The 21,202-nt window shown below is 40.9% G+C and overlaps 2 protein-coding genes across 2 annotated transcripts; both read right to left on the reverse strand.

The window, feature by feature from the left end:
• On the reverse strand, positions 1-13,226 carry lg23h7orf57 (linkage group 23 C7orf57 homolog). The gene is made up of 9 exons (XM_024798759.2): positions 13,157-13,226; positions 12,772-12,876; positions 12,075-12,122; positions 11,793-11,966; positions 7,969-8,056; positions 7,614-7,743; positions 6,890-6,954; positions 5,296-5,396; positions 1-2,497 (listed from the first exon to the last, which is right to left on the reverse strand). The coding sequence occupies exons 1-9, from the start codon at positions 13,209-13,211 to the stop codon at positions 2,439-2,441; spliced, it is 825 nt and encodes a 274-aa protein (XP_024654527.2). The 5' UTR covers positions 13,212-13,226; the 3' UTR covers positions 1-2,438.
• An 830-nt stretch (positions 13,227-14,056) lies between these two features.
• On the reverse strand, positions 14,057-20,768 carry LOC101485113 (four and a half LIM domains protein 2). The gene is made up of 6 exons (XM_004563341.4): positions 20,673-20,768; positions 18,583-18,762; positions 18,298-18,472; positions 17,737-17,906; positions 16,130-16,316; positions 14,057-14,637 (listed from the first exon to the last, which is right to left on the reverse strand). The coding sequence occupies exons 2-6, from the start codon at positions 18,736-18,738 to the stop codon at positions 14,486-14,488; spliced, it is 840 nt and encodes a 279-aa protein (XP_004563398.2). The 5' UTR covers positions 18,739-18,762; positions 20,673-20,768; the 3' UTR covers positions 14,057-14,485.
• Between the last annotated feature and the right edge of the window lie 434 nt (positions 20,769-21,202).

Consider the following 21,202-nt stretch of genomic DNA (forward strand, 5'->3'; position numbering starts at 1 on the left):
TACATGCACATGCCCATTTATTTAAATGACAATTAAAGAGTCTGTGTGCGGTCTTAAACGTAAGCATGGTCTCTGTTTAACAGCTGCCTTCTTCCGTCTCCTCTGGTGCACCTTAAGTAAACTTGCAGATAGAAAGCAAGACGAGTGACAAGACTTCAGGAAGGAAGCTGCAAAGTTAAGCCACTAAAAGGTTTCCCACTACTGGTTTGTAAACCGATAACGCCACCGGCTCACACGGAGCCGAGGAAGACACATGACAAAACACTGCTTTTTTTAATAACTGTGAATACCTGAATATTTAACAGCTTGTTAAAAATAAACCCGCTCTTCAAAGCAAACCGTTTCAAAAGATGATACATTCGACGTTCCTTGTACTGCAAAGTAAAACACTGTGCCGGTAAAACATGTTGGAAACACCACACAGAGATAAATTATGCATCACTGATTAAATATATTAAAACCAGACAGCCGTGTTGAACATGAAACATCCCTTGTAAGGGTTTTAAATTCTTTCCAAACAAGAGTCCGTTACTGCCGCAGCATTTCTGACACGCAGGTGATGAATTTGTTGGATGTATTAGGAGAGACACGTCACCGCTATCCTTTTCATTTTAAGAGCAACACCCCCACCCCCAAACGAATGTCCCTGAAGGATTAGGATTTCTGCTGTCACGGTTACGCCTCAAAAGTTAAAACTATTAAATGACTCAAAGCTGAAATGTCCATCAAACACAGAAATCCATTACTTTTTTTCCCTGGGCATCCTGACAGTCAAACTAATGTTGCAACAAGAGGAGGAGATGGGAGCTTTTCAACTTTTATAGCATCAGTCTGCTCCTAAACTGAGCATTTCAGGTCCTGAAAGTCTCCTGCATTTAATTTGGGGAATTACATCAAACACAGGGACATTATCACCTTGAATACAATGCATTGGTAAGTTAAAATCTAAAGATTCAACACTGCCTCTCGACTGATGTCGGCATATTAAGTGGGAGGAAGAAGGTACACACGCACACACACACACATATATATATATACACAGACTTTTAAACTAAACATGGCTATGTGCCATTTAGTCTATTGGCATCAATGCATTTCAAACCGAAAAGTACATTTCTAGGCTATTTTATTATAACATTTTATACTTATATGATGCATATCTTAAATGTTACATGAACAAAAGTTTTCCTTGCCTTTAATGCTGCAGCAGTAATCGTTCCTCTCATCTGATCAGAATAAACTCTCCATCGCGTCATGGGGTGGAGGGCTCAGCATGACTGGGCTGTGCACTAACACTAACTTCTTCCTACTGATGTCTACGAAGTCTAAACACTGCATGAGCAGGGAAAAAACTGCTTGGTTGGCACGTTCAGAACTCACTTAAAAAAAGACGAAGGGGGGGAAAAAAAAATCCTCTCCTGCCTTAATCGTCACTGGGAATTACACTGGAATTGACTTTCAGCTTGTCGGCCTGCAGAAGGAAGTCGTTATCCCCAAAGTTGTCCAGGATGTTTTATCTGTTGTGTGGGATTTGGGTTTTTTAAGCTGGAGGAAAATGCACTGATTTAGCAGAGAGGGGCTTTAACCTGGAGAATAGAGTAAATTTAGATCTTTGATTGGGAAACTGCTGACATATCTGGAATGGACTCCAACATTTGGTTCTTTGTTATATTCTGCTCTGTTGAGCCTTGTTACTGAGGAAAAATGAGTCTTTATGAGTGCATGTTTCTGGATTTTCTAGCCTCAACAACGACAGCGTTGTGGGGCGAAGGGGTTTGCGAGAAAAGGCAACCTTTTGCAAAGCGGCAAGCTGAAAGAAAAAAAAAAAAATCACTTTTGGTCCAAACAAACTGTGGCGGCTGTGGCCATCAGCATTCGTTTTAGCACGTGGTCACAGCCGCAAGGCTGCTGTCTCAGCGAATGAGCGTATTTGCCCCCGCATCAGCAAACACACAAACCTGTAGCATCCCTTCAGACAGCAGGAGCATTTGGTCAAAAAGAATAAATATGTCACGTCACTGGAACCACAATTTATAAGCACAAACACTTGGTTACTTCACTAACTCGATCTTCATACAACCAGGGAGGGGAACTAACGGCAAATGAGGCGGAAACGACCAGCCTGTTAGTTTCCAGCCCTGCACACGACTCGTCTTTCAAATCGAGGAACGACAAAACAAATAAAAGACACCGTGAGCACCGACAGTTCTACTCAAACATAAAACCCGCCTGACTTCTTTTTACAAATTAAAACAAATAAATAGGGAGAGAGGACAGTACCTTTGCATAAACATGAGTACAAAAACATAACAGTCAGTGGATGTACAGTAAATGCGAGTGATTCCAAGAGGGGCAGAGCAGCGCCTTCGTGGGTTTGTGACACCATGAATCAGTGTTAAGACGCCCCCTCCCCCCCTCCGGACCAAGACCTGCGCTCACTACTCCAGATCGTCCACGTCCTCCGTCGCGACAGTGCTCGTCTGTTCTGAGGTCACACCTGAAAGACAAAAGAAACATGAAGAAGAGGAAACGTCTCTGAGGCCTATCAGGCCAAACTGTAAACGCTCTCTCCCACCAATGACATACGCGTTAATACCACTGTAATCTACTGTTACAACCAGCTTATTAGGGCTGGGTATCGTCACTGATTTCTAGAATCGATTCAATTCCGATTCACAAGGTCCCGAATCGATTCGATCCACGATTCGATTTAATTCAATTCGATTCGATTTAAATCTGGGAAATTTTGACAGTCAGAAATATAATTCAGATCAGAACATTTACATATTTTTGTATCTATAAAAAGGAAGCTGACACTCGCAAGACTTTATCCAAGGTGTGAGCATCACAGCAGATGCCTTTGTGTCAAAGTAGCTGAAGATAAAACACAGAAAAACATGTAGGTGATTTTCCTGGCCTGGGATTTTATAAAAATATTCTGCAGTACATCAAAAACGAAAGAAAACCATTAATTAATGAACATTACCTCTGACGTTACAGCGGTTTTATTAGAGACACGGCTAAGCATTTTGCATTTTGAATAATTTTAAAAAGTTTCAATTTGTTCAGTATTGAACAGCAGAAATGAGGTTTTCTTTTCGGAAGCATGTAAAATGGAAAAAAACAGCGGCCGACAGCGCTGTAAGCAACAGTAGACTTGTGCATAACAAGCGAAACTGTTCGAGAGAGGGGGGGGGAGGGAGAGAGGGAGAGAGAGAGCTGCGCATCGCAATGGAAACAAAACAGTAAAAGAGTGAATTCATGACGATGTTTATGTGAAGCGTTTGGATCTTCTTTTGCTGCTGGTTCGGTCAATATTGTTTGGAGAGAGATCAAACTAACAGCTTTAGAATCAGCGCATAAAGGGCGTGAACACAAAGCGCGGACCCGGATCAGCGAGCTGTCGGCTTTCAGCCCCGACTGTGAGAAAGGCGACATCTAACTGATTCTGATCCGCGAGTCGCGCTGTGTGTTTAAGTCTATGTGCAGAATCCCTGTACCTGCTCTCATTTACTGTTTGGTGGTTCTTGAAATTTTGTGAGATGTCACCAGAGATTCTGGCATTTCGGACAAAATAAATTTATATTAAAAAATCGATTTAGGATTTTAATGAATCGATTTTACGTTATCCAAGCCAGAATCGATTTTAATCGATGAATCGATTATAAAAACCCACCCCTACAGCTTATTAGTATTAGTGTTACATCAACTACTTCAATCGGACAGTTTATCCAAATAAATGTACACTGTATTGGAAAAAAGTATCGCTCAAGGGAATTTGAATGCCATCCCATTCTTAATCCATAGGGTTTGTTATGATGTTGGCCCAGCCTCTGCAGCTATAACAGCCTCAGCTCTTCTGGGAAGGTGTCTGTGTAGGCTCTTAGTGCTAGTCATTGTAATCTAAGGAGCTTGGAAAGAAAAGCAAGCTCCTTCGGTTAAAGAAGCTTCTCGAATGAGAGATGAAATGTCTTCAAGAAACTGAAAGAAATCTAGTTGCTTTTCTTTCCCAGCTCCTTAGATCTTCTGGGAAGGCTTTCCACAAGGTTTAGGAGTGCGTTTATGCAAATTTTGAGCAGACACTGATGTTGGATTAGACGGCCTGGCTCGTGGTCTCCACTCTAATTCATCCCGAAGGTGTTCTGTTGGATTGAGATCAGGACTGTGTGCAGGATTTGTTAACTTGTCGGGTTAACCTCGAGTTTTCATTTTTATAATGACTTCTGCCACAGGCCTAACATGCTCCAAAGCACATCCAGTTTAAAATAAGAGATCACCTACTGACCAATCAATTCTCTGAAAGTACATCACCAATGCTGGAAGCTTGCTCAATGCGCAGACAGCAGGAAGATCTAATCTTTTTTTAATAGTGTCTAAAGTCTTTGCCTTTCCCCGGTGAGCGTCAGTAAGAAATATAGATTTCTAGAAGCAACTTTGTTCCCTTTTTTTCCATGTTGGTTGCAAACAATTTTAAAATGATTTCATTTTCCTGTAACCCTGAGCCAAGTCTATGTTTGATTTCTTTTTCTTTCATCTAGTTTATAACCACACACAGCTTCTGCATTTTGGCATTAAGTAAATAATTACAATGCCTCATGTGTTGTTGTTCCTCTGCGGTATTAAAATAATTAAGACCAGATTAAATTCTTTAATTATCCACATATGTCAAACGTTGAAATTGAAAGAGGGTGTAGTTTTTTTCACTACTGTAGCATCACAAAATGTAATTTAAAAAAAAAAAAGCCTCTTGAAGCCATAACAGTAGCTCGACAGCAATTTAAAGGTATTTTACTTTCATGAACATTTGGAATATTCATGAATATTTGGCATCATATTTGGTGAAGTCAGTCTAAAGACCTACATGATGCCCTAGGTGCATGCACTCTTTACTCATTTTTGATACTCGCTGTGAAAATTCATCATTGGTGCTGCTGTTTGAACCACCATACTGTTTGGACACATCCATCAGCTGATGCAGACTGTGGCTGTGGATGCAAAGACCACTTGCTGGACCTGTAGCTGTATACATTGTCTAGCATCTCCATTAGCTCCGCTGATAGAAGAACAGATGCAGAAAATTTTTACCAACCTATACCACAATACCTGCCTTCATTACTTATTTCCTGAGGTCTTCAACTCTTTGTATTTTCTATTTAATTGGCAACTTTTGGGAAAATTAAACATTTCTTATCTTACTCTGTATTAAATCTGTAAACATGATCAATACTATGTATTGAATTTACTGCAGGATTCACACATCACTGGCTAACACCCTCCGGCTGTTTGACATCATACTTGAGGCATCGTCGTCATTGAGTGACTTCTTCTGCCCCTCCACGTAGCCGTGACTCAGCAGCTTGGACATGCTGACGGGTGTAGTCTTCTTATCATAAGACCTGAAGAGGAGGCAGAACGCAGCAGTTTTACTTTACGCTTATATATATATATATATATATATATATATATATATATATATATATATATATATATATACTCACTCAACAAAAATATAAACGCAACACCTTTGTTACTGCTCCCATTCCCCATGGGATGGACGTAGAGACCTAAAATTCATTCCAGATACACAATATAACCATCCCTCCCAAACAGTGGTCACAAATCAGTCCAAATGTGTGGTAGTGGGCACATCTGCCATATTGAGATAATCCATCCCACCTCACAGGTGTGCCACAGCAGGATGCTGATCTGACATCATGAGTAGTGCACAGGTGTACCTCAGACTGCCCACAACAAAAGGCCACCCTGGAATGTGCAGTTTTGTCTCACAGCAAAATGCCACAGATGCCACAGCAATGAGGGAGCGTGCAATTGGCATGCTGACAGCAGGAATGTCAACCAGATCTGTCGCAAGTGCATTGAATGTTCATTTCTCAACCATAAGCCGTCTCCACAGGCGTTTCAGAGAATATGGCAGCACATCCAACCGGCCTCACAACCGCAGACCTCGTGTAACCACACCAGCCCAGGACCTCCACATCCAGCAGGTTCACCTCCAAGATCGTCTGAGACCAGCCACCCAGACAGCTGCTGGAACAATTGGTTTGCACAACCAAACAATTTCTGCACAAACTGTCAGAAACCGTCTCAGGGACGCTCAACTGCATGCCCGTCGTCCTCATCGGGGTCTTGACCTGACTCCAGCTCGTCGCCGTAACAGACTTGTGTGGGCAAATGCTCACATTCGATGGCGTCTGGCACGTTGGAGAGGTGTGCGCTTCACGGATGAATCATGGTTCACATTGTTCAGGGCAGATGGCAGCTGAGAATGTCCCAGTTCTTGCATGGCCAGCATACTCACCGGACATGTCACCCATTGAGCATGTTCGGGATGTGCTTGACCGGCGTATACGACAGCGTGTACCAGTTCCCACGAATATCCAACAACCTCGCACAGCCATTGAAGTGGAGTGGACCAACATTCCACAGGCCACAATTGACAATCTGATAGACTCCATGCGACGATGTGTTGCACTGCATGAGGCAAATGGTGGTCACACCACATACTGACCGGTTCTGGGTCCCCAGACCCCCAATAGCGCAAAAAAACTGCACATTCCAGGGTGGCCTTTTGTTGTGGGCAGTCTGAGGTACACCTGTGCACTACTCATGATGTCAGATCAGCATCCTGATGTGGCACACCTGTGAGGTGGGATGGATTTTCTCAATATGGCAGATGTGCCCACTACCACACATTTGGACTGATTTGTGACCACTGTTTGGGAGGGATGGTTATATTGTGTATCTGGAATGAATTTTAGGTCTCTACGTCCATCCCATGGGGAATGGGAGCAGTAACAAAGGTGTTGCGTTTATATTTTTGTTGAGTGTATATACATGTACAGGAACCAAACAACCAGAGAGTTATTACCTTCTTTTGTATTTGTTGGTTATTGTCAGACCCTCCATCTCAGAGCCTGGAGCATCAGGAGACATCTGCAGGTTGAGAAAGCTGTGGTTATCTCTGTATCACTTCAAGACATAAAGGACTTGCATGTAACAGCAGAATTATTCAACAAATACATCATTACTTTAAGTGGGCTACTAATATAGCATGGGGTAAATCTGGGAAACAGAAAAAGGATGAAATGAAGGAAGAAAAGTGAAGAAAATAGTTATGCCATGAAAAATGATCCAAGAAACTGACAACAAAGTAAAACTGCTCAAACCCAAAATACTTAAAAAGCATAAATATATAATAAATAGCAGTTTAAAATTTTTTTGCACTTTCTCTGCACATTTTATTTGATGCACTTCTCAATATCTGAAAACTATCTCTGTCACAGCTCAGGAACGTTACTTCTTCAGATATTGTACAGTGTAACATATTCAAAGCATCGCTTGTACTTACCCAGAGATTTGATTAAAAAAACAAACAAACAACAAAATTCCAATAAATTATCACCCCAAAGCACCGGCAGCAAATTAGACCCAAATAAACTTCAAATAAGCTGAAAATGCATCAATGGAGCGAAACCAGGTGAAAACACAAGGAAAGGTGATGGGAAAAACTTATAAATAAATTAAATATGGAAGGCACTGGTATGGCGTCAGTGGAAGTGGGAGGGGGTGATGCATTTTTGGAGTCCATTCACCTTCTCTTTACCCTGGGTAAATCTATCAGTCTCTCTTTCCCAGGATGTACTGTTATCAGTGCCAAACGGCGGGGCAAGAGGCTGCCTGCCTCCCTTCATCTGGCCATCGGGAGACGTTTCCTTGCTTCCGCTGTAAGCACAAAACCACGATGACATGCCATGTGAAATTACTGCTGGACACTTCTGACAGCCTGCCAACTGTTAGGATGCAGACTTCATGGCTTGCTAATGCCGAGGCCCGCGCTCAGGGTGACCAATGAGCGCAAATGGTCATCAGATTTCTCTTTTATTAAACAATCGCTATAACTGAAGCTTTTCAGTTAGTGACGCGTCCTCATCGCAGCTCGTCTCTCACCTCTTTGACTCATCTCCTCCAAACCAGTTGGATGGATTGTAGGTTTTCTTCGGCATGTCGTCATCGTCCACATCGTGGCTCAACAGCCCTGCAGCAAAAAGAACCCCCCCCCCCCCACAATGAAACCAAAGCACTGGCAGCAGTAATGATGCATTGTGTCTCACCTTTAAGAGCACAATGTGGCATTTAACTCACAGCCTATTCAGCCAAGCAGCTAAACAATTACTCCAGTCCAAGCTGAGGCTGGAACTGTTTTTTTTAGGCAGCCTAATTGTGAATTCGTAATGTTTATCTTCTCTTCTGCTGTTTGCCACATTATTCTCCTGCATTGCTGTTACAGCAGTGATTTGACAGTCCTTAACCATCTACAACAAAGGGTGGATCGCGACCCTGAACTTTTCAGTTACAGCACAAGATGGAGAGAAGCTGTAGAGTGCCCAGGAGGCAGAGTGAGTGCCAAGTCACTAAAAGCTTTAATAAAGAGAGCAGATTATGTTAAGCAAGCAGTGCACTTGAACTTAATGCATCAAAATCTTTAATTGGAACTTTTTCCAATGGACTCTGGTATCTGGAATCAAACCTCTAATGCATGTATGTGCACAAAAACAAGCACTACAACTTCTACAGGGCTCTGATTATTCTATACCCTAGACATCACGCATACACTTTAAAATACATTTCCTTAAACTTAATTTAAAAGATACATGAGTAATATATGTGGATATAGTGAGTAAATTAAAAATATTTGTTTTTAATTAAAATCTGAATAACCACAATATCACATTTCTTATCAAATGAGCCCACACGTGCAGACTAGCATGAAATACTCATATGAAACTTTCTGTGCAGGAGCTCTGCTTCTCCCAAGAGAAATGAAGCCTGCAAAGTTGCAGTTTCTATAAACAAAAAGAGACTGTTGTGTTTTCCTAAAACGCAGAAGCTTTTCTTTCTCTCCTTCTTTTCATGTTGTGGACTTTTAAGCCTGTTGTTTGAGGTTTGCATTTCAAAGCCATGTGTGTCACCCGTTAGGCATTTTTAGTCACAAAAATGGGGCGAGTAGTGTGGCTTCAAAGCCTCCACGCTGAGAGCAGCAACCGCAGAGGGCTCATCCAGGTAACTTCAGGGCATCCTGACCAGGTTATGTTTAAGCTTAGACATTATCAGGTTTGAAATTGCTGCCTATCAACTAACCACTTCTCTGGAAAACAGAATCATCATCCTTGGAAAAGCCCTCAGACCTGTGTTGTGTTGTCAGTAACAGAGTGTTAAGTTGTTTTAAGAACATCTGAAGCCTTTATTATTTTCCCTGAAGAGCAACAGTAATAAATACAGGCTCTTTATTATTGATTTTCCTCCCTGTTTGCTGCAATTCTTGATCAATTTTATTGTTCTACACGTGTGAATACAGAATCCTAAAACACGACACCTATTTTATTTACTTGCTGACCTTTTAACAAATTTGCACACAGACTACGACTGAACATTACCAGGACAGTCGCTCAAAGAAAATCTAACGATTAATTTAATATAATATGTAACTGTAATCCAGCTGATTCACCCGCTCTAAAGATAGAGCTGTGGTACTGAGAGGTCTGTAAACTCTTACAGTCAGCATTTTTGCCAGCTTTCCTCCTTCAAATAAGCTAAACTTTATTAATATAGCCCAGTAACGCTTCACTGAACTTAAAGCTCACATGCATTCATGCAGCACCTTTAAAACCTCACACACACACACACACACACACTCACAGCTGATGTGTCTACAGCAGCTGTGCTGCTTTCAGTCTGGATCATGTGGTTAACCTCTTCATCTTTTTATCGCCACTGTAAAATCTGTGGCTCTGCTGCTGAGTACCCTATCCATGTTTTGTATGATAAATAAACCCTGGCTTCACTTATCAACCTTATAACCACCTTTATTGACTGCCTATATTAGGGTACGTGAAGCCAGGTGAATGAGTTTCCTCATCCAAATGCTGGTACAGACCGTAGAAGGAATCTCCTACGTTGGATTGTGCTAAACAAAACTCCTTTCTTGCACAGCTGTGAGCCATTTTAAGGCCTTCTGATTTTTGTGTTTTTATGTTTCATTTTCTTTTGTTGACATTAGGGCTGCCACGATTAGTCGACTAGTCACGATTACGTCGACTATTAAAATCGTCAACGACTAATTTAATAGTCGACCCGTCGTTTGAAGCTTTGTAAGATCCCAAAAGACGCAGGAATGAGTAGTAGGATTTAAGAGTGTAATAACGGACTGAAACAGAAGATGGCAGCACAGCATGTACAAGGATGCCAGCTGCCCTTAAACCCCGAAGAAGAAGAAGCTGTGTCCCAGAATTCATAGCGTGGCCCAGCTCAGTTTCCAACAATGGTGGCAGCTAGTTAGTTTTAATATTACTCTTATTATTCTTTCTGGGTCACAAAATAAATGTTTAACATATTTTCAGGCGAGAATGTAGCTGTGTAAACCTCAAATATCTGCTCAGTTTATCAAGACACCACATATTTTCAAAAGCGCTCCGACGTTTTCGGAGACATCTGTTACCCACTAGCTCGATAGCTAGCCGAGGGCAAGGCTCACTAGAGCCGTGAGAACACCGGACTCCCGGCAAATCGTTTACAAACCCACCGCAGTCTTTCGCTACTCAGGTTAAACATGATATATGAGTCACTTAAATAACTTAAAAATGTTAGTGTTTGGCTTTTTTTTAGTATTTTATTTGTTCCTGAGTAAATCAGTTTGGCTGAGGTCAAAGTTATAGTTTTTACACAGCTGAATAAACGTCAAGCAGACAGCTGATCATCAGAAGTGTGAGATGCTCGAGAATTTACTCCGGTGTCCTGTTATATTTTAGATGGCAAGGAGTTTATTAAACTTCACCGAAACAATCTGCAGATTTCATTAAAATTTAATAAACTGTCATCTTGTCTTTTTAGTTAGCACCTTAAACACTTAAAGCTGTAAGCTAATGATAGTTATATAAGAGCAGATGCTGCTGGTGCAATAAGCTGTACGTTTTATGTCCAATGGATTTGATTAGTCGACTATCAAAATAATCGTTTGTGGCAGCCCTAGTTGACATTCAGATACTAAACTTTATTATAAAATTTTAATATTACTCAATATCCATCCAAGCATCCACTTTATATGGGTCCAGGTCACAGGGGCTGCAGTTTAAACAGAGATGCACAACCTCAACCCAGCCACCTGTAAAACTCGTCTTGAGAAACACTGAGGGGCTCCCAAGCCAGCCAAGTGACCGAATCTCTCCAACATGTCCTGGGTCTGTTCCAAGGTCTCCCCTTGGTAGAACATGTCCTGTATACCTCACCTAGGAAGTGCCTAAAATGAGATGATCTCCAAACCACCTCAACTGGTTCTCTATATGGTTGCCTGTGTCAAAGTGCTGGCCCTGAGACAGACATGATCTGTCTAGGGTGTACCCCACCTCTTCAGCCTCCCCATGACCCTGAACTGCATAAGCATACTAGAGGCTGACCGAGAGACATATTTGATGATTTAAAAATGGAATAAATCAGACTCTTTCAGACACACACAACAGACTTCTCTAATATTTGCTATATATAGCTCTAGTACTTATACAAGTACTTTATATAGTTTAGTCTCCGCTCAAAATATGTTACTGTTTGGTAAATGGACAAAAATTATAGACTTCTTTTTAGTCTTCTACTCTGAGCCAGGAAAACTCTGAAACTCTTTATAAAATTAGAGCATAAAATCATTTTTTTTACACTGGCAATCTTCATATAGATGCATTTCAAGGCATCTATATGAACAGACAACAACTGTCTAATTTTACCTTTGTGTCCCCCCTGCTTCGCAAGCTTGACATAGTCCGAGTCCGTCTCAAATATCCCAACTCGCCGCCCACTGATCCTCTCCGCTGGAGCGCTTTCAGTGGCGGTCTGGCACAGCCCAGGGATCTGGGAGGTCGGTCCCGTCACGCCGCTGTTCGCCGCCCCGGGCTTTATGCCTGCAATAAATGAAAATTACAACGCTGTGTCCTTGCTGATAAATATGTAATTAATTTTTTAGCCTTTAGTTTCAACATGTATTACAGGTTATAGAGTTTGGATCTTACCACCAGGCTTGGTCCTTCTATGGTTGGGTACAGCAGCACTCATTTTATCTGAAGACAAAAAGGCAGGTCTGATGAGAAACAGGCCCGTTTTATAATGTGCAAAGAGTTTCTTTAAAACAACCTGGCATTTCTCACACCTAATTTATTGCTTAGTTGACAGCATGTGTGTTGATTTTATAAAAAAAAAAGAAAGCCAAAGAACACTGGAAACACCTGCTTATATTTGTAATTTTTCTAGGGTATTTGGAGCCTTCTGTAAAGCACAGCGGCGGTACTGTGCGCCACAGTAATGACACTGACGAGACCATTAAGAAAAAGCAGTATTTTGCGTTTATTTTCAGAAGCTACCACCAATAAAAGCTAATAATTGCACATTTCTCATTCTTTAAAAACTAAAGCCGTGTAAAATTAAGAGTTTTACTTCACAAATACTATCCTGCATGTGCATACGGTCACACAGCTTGGGCAAACACAGCTGAGGCATCTTTTTTTTCTAGTGTTTTCCACGCTATAATTTAACAAAGCCGTGCTAATGTGGTTAGCCGCCTCCCTACTTGCCGCAGCAGCTCTCCTGTGTTCAAATATTTTGCGCTACAGCGGTGTTCTTTAACAACACAACAGCAACGAAAACAAGACATATGTCATATGTGGTTTTTGATTTCTCATAATTGTGAAGCAGGGTGTTGCTGTTAAATACCGTTAGCTTCTCGTTCCTCTTCTTCTAGAAGCAGGGCTGGACACAGACACTTCCTGCGGCACCTGCTGCCCACTTCCGGTGCACAAGGAGGAAGATCGTGTGTGTCTGACGGAGAAAAACTCTGTGATTTTCTCTGTGACACTCACAGTGGATTTAGAGATAATGGCACAGAGCAGGAGTGAGAATGGGACAGAGTGAGACCTCTTCTCGTGATTGTGCTCGGAGCATGAACTGCTAATCCTAACTGGGCTACGACTAATTTCGGTTTCAAACGAACGACTGTTAAAACAGGCTAGTTGGTTAATGAACTCAGTTTTATGTTCCAGTGTCCCTTATTGTTTATTATAAAACAATTTATGTATAGTACACAACAATATTTACTCACCTGTGATCAGGTAATCGTAATGAGGTTGGACTTGAGCTTTTTTTTTCTTAACCATACCATAATTTATTTATATAGCACTTTAAAGGTTTGATTGTATGTATGGGTGCTACCATGCTAATTACATTGTCCGTATTGACACTAGTTGTGTCTATAATACAGATGAAGACTGATTGATCATTCAGACCTTCTGCTCGCTTGTCTGATTCTTGCATCTAACAGTCTGCACAGTTTTGTCTTGATGCATGCTCAATCATCCGAAAGCTGACTGAGCCCACTTATTCAGTGGACTAGTTTCAGTTATTGTGCAAATGTACTGTTTATAAGGTTGGGGAAACCTGCAGTAAGCTGAGACTGAAGAAGTCACTTGGATGAGTGAGGAAACCTTTGTCCCACTGAAAACGCTACGTCCAGATGAACAGAATCAACCTTTTGGGAGTCTGCACAGTTCTTTCATTAAAAAAAAAAAAACAAGAAAAAAACTAAATATTCATGTTACAGGATAATACAATCAGCTGTTTGGTTGCCATTATAAGCTTCTGGTTTTTAAGTGTTGCTGTTATAATCGAAAGCATTTTTATTACATATCAGTGTGTTCTCATCCCTCTGTCTTGACTGCATATTTCCTTTGTTTAACAAGATATGAGGATATTGTTGCAGGATCCCTTTCCCCTCTTTCCTGATAGTTTAGGCTAAACCCAATATGATTAATTTCTGCACAAATTAATGAATGTTTTAATACTAAACATATAAAAGCGTAAAACGAATTTTTGTAAATTGGGTCTTTTTTTTGGCTAACTTTGTCATGCAAACTTTGTGTCATAACTGTGTAAATGTATACTGTCCTTCTGGATTTTTGACTCAGCATAGCTAGTGGGCCAGCATGTCAAAGCCTTAATCCAGTTTAGCATCCTTTAAAGCTCTTTATTGTGCCTAACAGATTGAAATTAGATTACATAGCAATGATTTAATTAGAACAAACAACATTAGTAGTAACAATTGCATCATAGTGATATCAGTTAAGAACAGCCTCACATGCTCTTACATGTGCTGCCACATAGTATATTTGGGTTACAGCATTCTTGACTTGAAAGTAAAACATGTTCTTGTTCCACGTATGGATGTTTTCTGAGCAAAATGCAGAAATCCTGATGGGGAGTAAAGGCTGCAGGTCATTCACATAAGACGCAGTATCTTCAGTGCATGCATAAAAAAACATGTTAATGTTTAAGACACTGATAAATGATTCAAATCATGCAAAGTTAGGTGAATGCTGCTGTGCATGCCGACAGGCAGCCAATCCGGCTCGGGTTGTCTTCTGGTGGATTTCGCTCAGATGTCCTTGCCGCAGTCGGGGCACAGAATGTCGTCTTTGTACGTCAGGAAACCCCGACCAACCAGAGACACGCAGCACCGTTTGCAGTTGAAGCAATCGTTGTGCCACTGGCGCTGCTCGAAAGAGATGTATTTGCTCCCCCCAAGACCTGAGATGGAGAGAAGAGTCAGTAAAGGGGAGTCTCATGATCTGGGTAATGAAATAACTCCGTAATTGATGGTGAGTGGATCCACGCAGGATGCTGAGGAGGGGTGGTTTATACTGTGATCGTCACCTAAAAGCAGTTAAGATTAAGTTGCTTTTAAGTATGCTCCCATGATCAAAACTTTGCAGTATTAGATTTGCCTTGCTTCTGGGTGTGATATTTAAAGTGCTGCTTTAAGTCGCACTTATGGTTGCCCGTTGGCCCAAAATAAAAAGTGATGAAAGCCACGGCCAAAACCATTTAAACTTGTTATTCAGTCTTTGAAGACAAGTAGACAATTATTTGTTTAGTAGAATTTTGACATTGCATGATAAACTCCCTGAACATTTTATTAGGTAATGCAAATGGCTAATCATACATTAAAAGACGAACCGGCTAAAGCTTAAATGTAGTTCGAAAGGGGAACCTGGGACCAGTAAGGTGTACTAATTTACTCAGTCCTGAGTTCATATGTTACAAAGAAACTACAAAAGAGTCCATCATTTCAAGCGTTCCCATCCATCCATCCATTCGCTTATCCTTTTCAGGGTCGCGGGGGGTGCTGGAGCCTATCCCAGCTGTCATAGGGCGAAAGGCGGGGTACACCCTGGACAGGTCGCCAGTCTGTCACAGGGCTAACACATAGGGACAGACAACCATTCACACTCACATTCACTCCTAGTGGCAATTTGGATTATCCAATTAACCTATCCCCACAAGCTGCATGTCTTTGGACGGTGGGAGGAAGCCAGAGTACCCAGAGAGAACCCACGCAGACACGGGGAGAACATGCAAACTCCACACAGAAAGACCCCTGGCCTGATGGTGGAATTGAACTCAGGACCTTCTTGCTGTGCGGCAACAGTGCTAACCACCGTGCCACCGTGGCATTCTGTGCAAGCGTTCCCTTGTATATTATTTTAAACTGATTTTATGTTTACCCAGAGTCACACTTATTTAAGGGAGAATTCAGTTTCTGGAGAACAAACCTGAACTTCAACAAAAATAGAGGGTATTTTTACAGTCTACTATTGTTCATTTATCAGCAAATACCTTCAATGCTCACGCAAACAGCAGCTCCACTGGAATGTGGATGTCATGCTGCCAGATGAAGCTGCCAGTAGTTTAGTATAATTTAACAGGAAAAATTATTAAAGTGTGGACTTAAAATCATAATTCCAGCATATTTCCAGTAATTCATTTTCCAATGAGCCTCGACTCAACATGCCAAGCTCGTTTGGACAAGAATCCCCTTTGTACAGTCGTCAAACTGATACCACAGCTAAATTAAGCACCTTAATAGTTTATCCTGAACACTGTGGGTCATAAAAATTAAACGCATAAAGCAATAAAATGAAAAATTTAAAGGTGCAAAGTGTCGGTAACTCCCTGGTTATATGCTGGATGTGTAACATGAAGGGCAGTACTTCTGATATGAGTGTAGCATGACCTTTACCGCTGATTGGGGTGGTGCAGTAAGCACATTTCTTAGCAAACAGGTTGCAAAAGCAATCAAGGCAGTAGGCAAAATCATCTCGAGAGGTAAACCTCTGGCCGGCCAGCTGCTGCTTGCACCCGATGCAAACAAAGCACTCCTTATGCCAAGGCTGGTCGTGGTAGTTCACACCTCCAGTGGTGATGGGCTGAAAAAGAGCATTTTACAAATGTTTAAATGACCAGCAGGGGGATAACTGTGGTTGTGAAAAGACCTAGTCCCAGGCTTCAAAACATGCTTTCACAAACAACCAGGTTATGTAACCGTAGCTACATGTTTTATACCATCTGCGTCGGACATATATTGAATCTTAAGGTCTAAAAATACCTTTTCAAATGTTTTTAATACCGTGTCAGAGCAGAAACACACTGATAATCCAGCTGTCAAGCATAAGCTAGAGCAAAAATTTTGAATAAGGTGAGAAATCGTTTAAAAGAACAAGACCAGGATTCCATGCCTTCGACTACAGCTCTGTAACTCCCACTGAGTTAAATACTTTTCTCACTTGAGCTGCCAAACTTGTCACACAGGTACATCTTAAGCCCCTGAAGGCTCTTATCTATAGCTCATATAATGTCATGTTGCCTAGCAACTACCAAGAAATGGGTTTAAAAGACCTGTTTTTAACACTGATACATCCATAAAGCTTGATAAATAACACTGTCATTTTTGATTTTACTATTTAAAAACCCCCAAACAAACAACGATTTATTTACACAACTTGAATAATGCATATTTTATGCCATCATTAGGTTGCCTGGCAACCTCCTAGCAATGGGCTAAAGTGACCAAATTTTAGTATGCACATAAATTTCATTCAGATTTTCTCACTGTGATTAAGTATGATTAAATATTAGTGTGCAAACAATACTGTACATAAAAGTATTTTGCAGAAAGATGCATGCTGAAAGTGGTATTACGCCCAAATAAAGGTGCAAACATCACCCAGTATTGCACCCAAAGCTAAGCACGTCTTAAACATTTAAGCCTTGCATAGTTTGCTTTGCTTTATCCTTGGAAGTGACACTAGAAATTGAGGTATTTTGTTTGCTGTACTTGCTGTACTTGTGGATGTGAATTATCAAGCTACCACCATGTCATGTGATGTTGACTGAGAGGAACTGATCATCTTGTTTTTTAGTATTTTTCCTGTCTGTTTTGGTAATGTTGTTTGTAAAATAAAAAATCCTGTTATTTCATTTACCGCTCTTTGCCTTTGTAAACCAGTCTAACTTCACATTCTTGTCATTTTTGTGCATTTGTTGCTGACTTAGTCACAGGGGAGGCAGATGACTGCTCTCTCAGCTTTTAGCACAAAAAGACGCCTCCGATCCCTGCCTGTGTGACCATCTGTTTCCTGCCCAGAACTGTTACGTACCATGGATGTGAATCTTTACCCGCCTTCATTGCATGTATTTTCATTATGGCAGCATTTACATTGATTTGGACCATTTATCAGGCCAAGTATACAGAGCCTGTGTAAGACCTTTCTTTTTACATGTCAGACCAGTTGAATCTGCAGCTTAACAAACACAGCGATGATTATTAGCCACAGCGTGTCACTTTACCTTCTTGCAGTGGACGCACTGCAGAGCAAACTGCTTCTCATAGCAGGGCAGACAGTAGTTGTTGGCATCCTTCTGGACAAAGCTCCTGGTGCCAATGGGCTGCTGGCAACGGTTGCAGGTGAAGCAACTCTCATGCCAACTGTTGCCCTTATGCTCCATCTTTTTAGAGCCTGGTGGGTGCACAAGACGGAGAAGGAGAGAGAGTGACTAACAAATGTCATTTATTAGTTTAATCCATCTGGTGCTGATGTATCGCTGTGTTGTCATTTGGGAAATCTCCAACTTGCTAAAGCGGCTGTAAAAACTCAGTGGCGAAGGTCATACTCTAGTCTACTCATAGCCCACACTGCAAACGCTACAACACTTTTGGAAGTGGGACACTGGACTATTTTATCCCTCCATGTTTATATCATTATTGTAGTGGAGATTGTTTCCTATTGATATCAACAATTTGACGAATAAATTGTATATTAGAATTTTGTTGGCTGCCATTTTGACAGCTGAAATTGTTGGTCAGACCTAGAATCTGTGTGTGCTACAGTAACCTTAGAGTTTCCTAACCTGGCATGATGTTCTTCAGACACGCGTGGCACTTGGCAGAGTACTCGTTGCTATAGCACTCGATGCACATGAGCGCTTCATTTTTGGTGGCAAAGGGCCGATCGACCAGAGACCGGCTGCACTTGTTGCAGAGGAAGCAGTCGCTGTGCCAGTGGCAATCCTTGTACGACAGATCCTGCAGAGACAAACACTCTCAGGTTCTGTAGTTCGTGGAAATATTTAAACAATGGCAAAAACAAGAATCACTGTAAGAAAAATGTAGCAGTTAAAATGTGGGTATTTCACCTTGCTTGTGCAGCTGATGAGCTTCTGGCACACTTCACAAGTGTTGGAGAATAGTGTCTCATAGCACTTGATGCAGTAGGGCTTTTCCTCCTTCAGGATGTACTTATGGCCGTACAGGGACTCCTGACACTCTGTGCAATCATAACGCTCGCCCATTGCGACTCTTCTAAGTCCTATGCTCTGTAAGAGAGTGCTATAAACGTTGCATAACTGCAGCCACACACAGGAGCAATCGCTGGCTCAAATGTAATCACATTTTGTACAATTAGAGACTTTTCTACAAAAGAATCACAGTACTATCTCAGGACCACGTGGCACATAAACATATTAATGATCATCATGCCTTTATGAGCACGTGTAACCTAACTGGAATTCCTGTGAAGTTAATAAAGCACTACACTCAGCAAATTAGCTAAAGGAATGTCACCAATAGCTCTGAAAATGGGGCTGAAATGAAGTATAAACTCAACTCTTCAATAGAGTCTAAAACTAATATTAAAAGTAGGTTAAAAACAAAAAACACATGATGGAAAATCAGTGAGAGTATTGATGGAGGAGGAGTAAAAGATAAAGAGCTATTGAAGAATGATTTACAGTTAAATTCTTGCTTTAAGAAGGGGTGGATTTAAAGAAAGTCCCTATTGAAAGTCTTATGCAACATCCAGAAATCAGCTTTTGGAAGAGATCCTGCTTGTTTATACGACTGGAGGATTTTTAGTCGTGCTGGTTTTGAAGAAACTGCATATTTAATTACACCCATAGGCTCAGATCTCTTCTTAATTACCATAAAGGTCAGTTAAAAAGATTATTATTGACTTGAATTTGAAAGAAAAGTTCTAAAGCTGCTTTGTGATCAGGAAGAAGGCTTTTGGATGGTACCTTGGGGTGTCTTTGTAGAAATTATTTAAGAAAACAACACTGTGAGAAATAACAGCTACATTTGCCTGCACAAACCTGTTATTTTACTGTCTGTATACTATCATTCTTGTGTTTCTAATTCCAAAAAATATTTTATTATGAAGTAAGAATGTAAAATAGCATGCTATTTGAAGGATTTGTACAGTATCGGTGTAAATACAACAGCTAGTCTATTGGCAATATTTATGAAGTTGTTTTCAGATGCTAGTTAAGTTAACTGATACTTTGAATAGTTAGGTTCAGCAGTTAATGTTTCCTTTTTAATTTGAAAGTTTTCACAGAACCTTATCATCAACATAACCCTTTTAATGTGCATTTTATTTCCAAATCTGTTATTTTTTGTCCTGTGCTCCAGCCTGTTTTAGTCAAGTAATAGTTTGACAAATAGGAAATATGCAGAATTTCTTCTCTACTGTCCTCTTCATCCAAAATCATGTGAACACCTCTAAAATTCCTCAGAAACCCAAAGCAGCCTCTGCTAAGTAAGTGGACTCTTGACATAGGCAATAATGTTGGGATGCTGTTTGGTGTCGACACCCATCTAAATCCACTATTTTCCCCAAATATATTTCAAAATCAGCACCCACCATATTCCTCTGTAGCCTTTGTGCCTTTTTTATTCTGGCTTCTCTCATTATATATATGTGCTTCTGTGACTTATACATCCTGTCTGCCATCTATACTTTTTCTCTACCATCTAAGCAAACAAAACAACCACTGTATACTTAATAGCCGCACATAAACAACCTCTAATCCTTTGTTAATCCTCAGTCCTTTCAGTGCTGAGTGAGCTGACATCAGTACTTTGCTATAAATCCCATTTCTACCTTTGTTCCTCTTACTGTACTTTCATAACCATTCCTCAGTAAGTCTTTTTGTGCCCAATACATCTCTTTAATTGAGTTTATTTAAATGTCATTATGTCATGGTGTACTGGCCAAATACCAGACAAACTTTTTAGAATTTACTGAAAAAAGTCTGTGTTCACTTTTCCCTCACTCCCCCTAAAAAGTTGCTCAACAATTAATCCGCTAAACCTCCAGAGAAAGTTGGATAATATTCAGCTAATCATGGGGAATTTACAAATACACCAACTATTACTATACAAAAAATGATGCAGATTTAATGAATGATTCAATTAGTTAGTAAAGCAACTCAACATAAAATCTTACCAGAAAGGCAGCTTGGTAGCAGTCGAGGACCCGAGGTGTCTACTGAGCGCTGTGGTCCATCTCCTTTATACAGCCCAGGCATGATGTGACCCACACTGGGGCGTGGAGGCGGAAGCAGTGGTCTGACCAGAGTGGGCAGGTTAAATTCAGACGGGTATAAAGTCGAACCAAAAAGCTGCAAATCCCAGAAAATCCTGCTGTGAGAAGCTCAAAACAAACTCTATCAAATAAAAAAGGATCTGTGATGAGCTTTAGTTTAACGTTTGCCCATTTATAAATAACACTTGTTTTTCCTACCCGTTATAAAACTTGTGAGTGTGACTCTAAATGTGAGATAATAAGATAATAACGTCTGTGCTGGTCTTTAGTGGTTTATCTGCAGGTTTCATGCACATTTTGCCCAGAGGATTTTCCATTTTAATGACCATCCATCTTCATCCGCTTTATCAGGGGCCGGGTCGCGGGGGCAGCAGCCTAAGCAGAGAAGCCCAGACCTCCCTCTCCCCAGCCACCTCCTCCAGCTTATCCGG

The sequence above is a fragment of the Maylandia zebra genome, linkage group LG23 (assembly GCF_041146795.1).
Source record: "Maylandia zebra isolate NMK-2024a linkage group LG23, Mzebra_GT3a, whole genome shotgun sequence".
NCBI classification, from domain to species: Eukaryota; Metazoa; Chordata; class Actinopteri; order Cichliformes; family Cichlidae; genus Maylandia; species Maylandia zebra.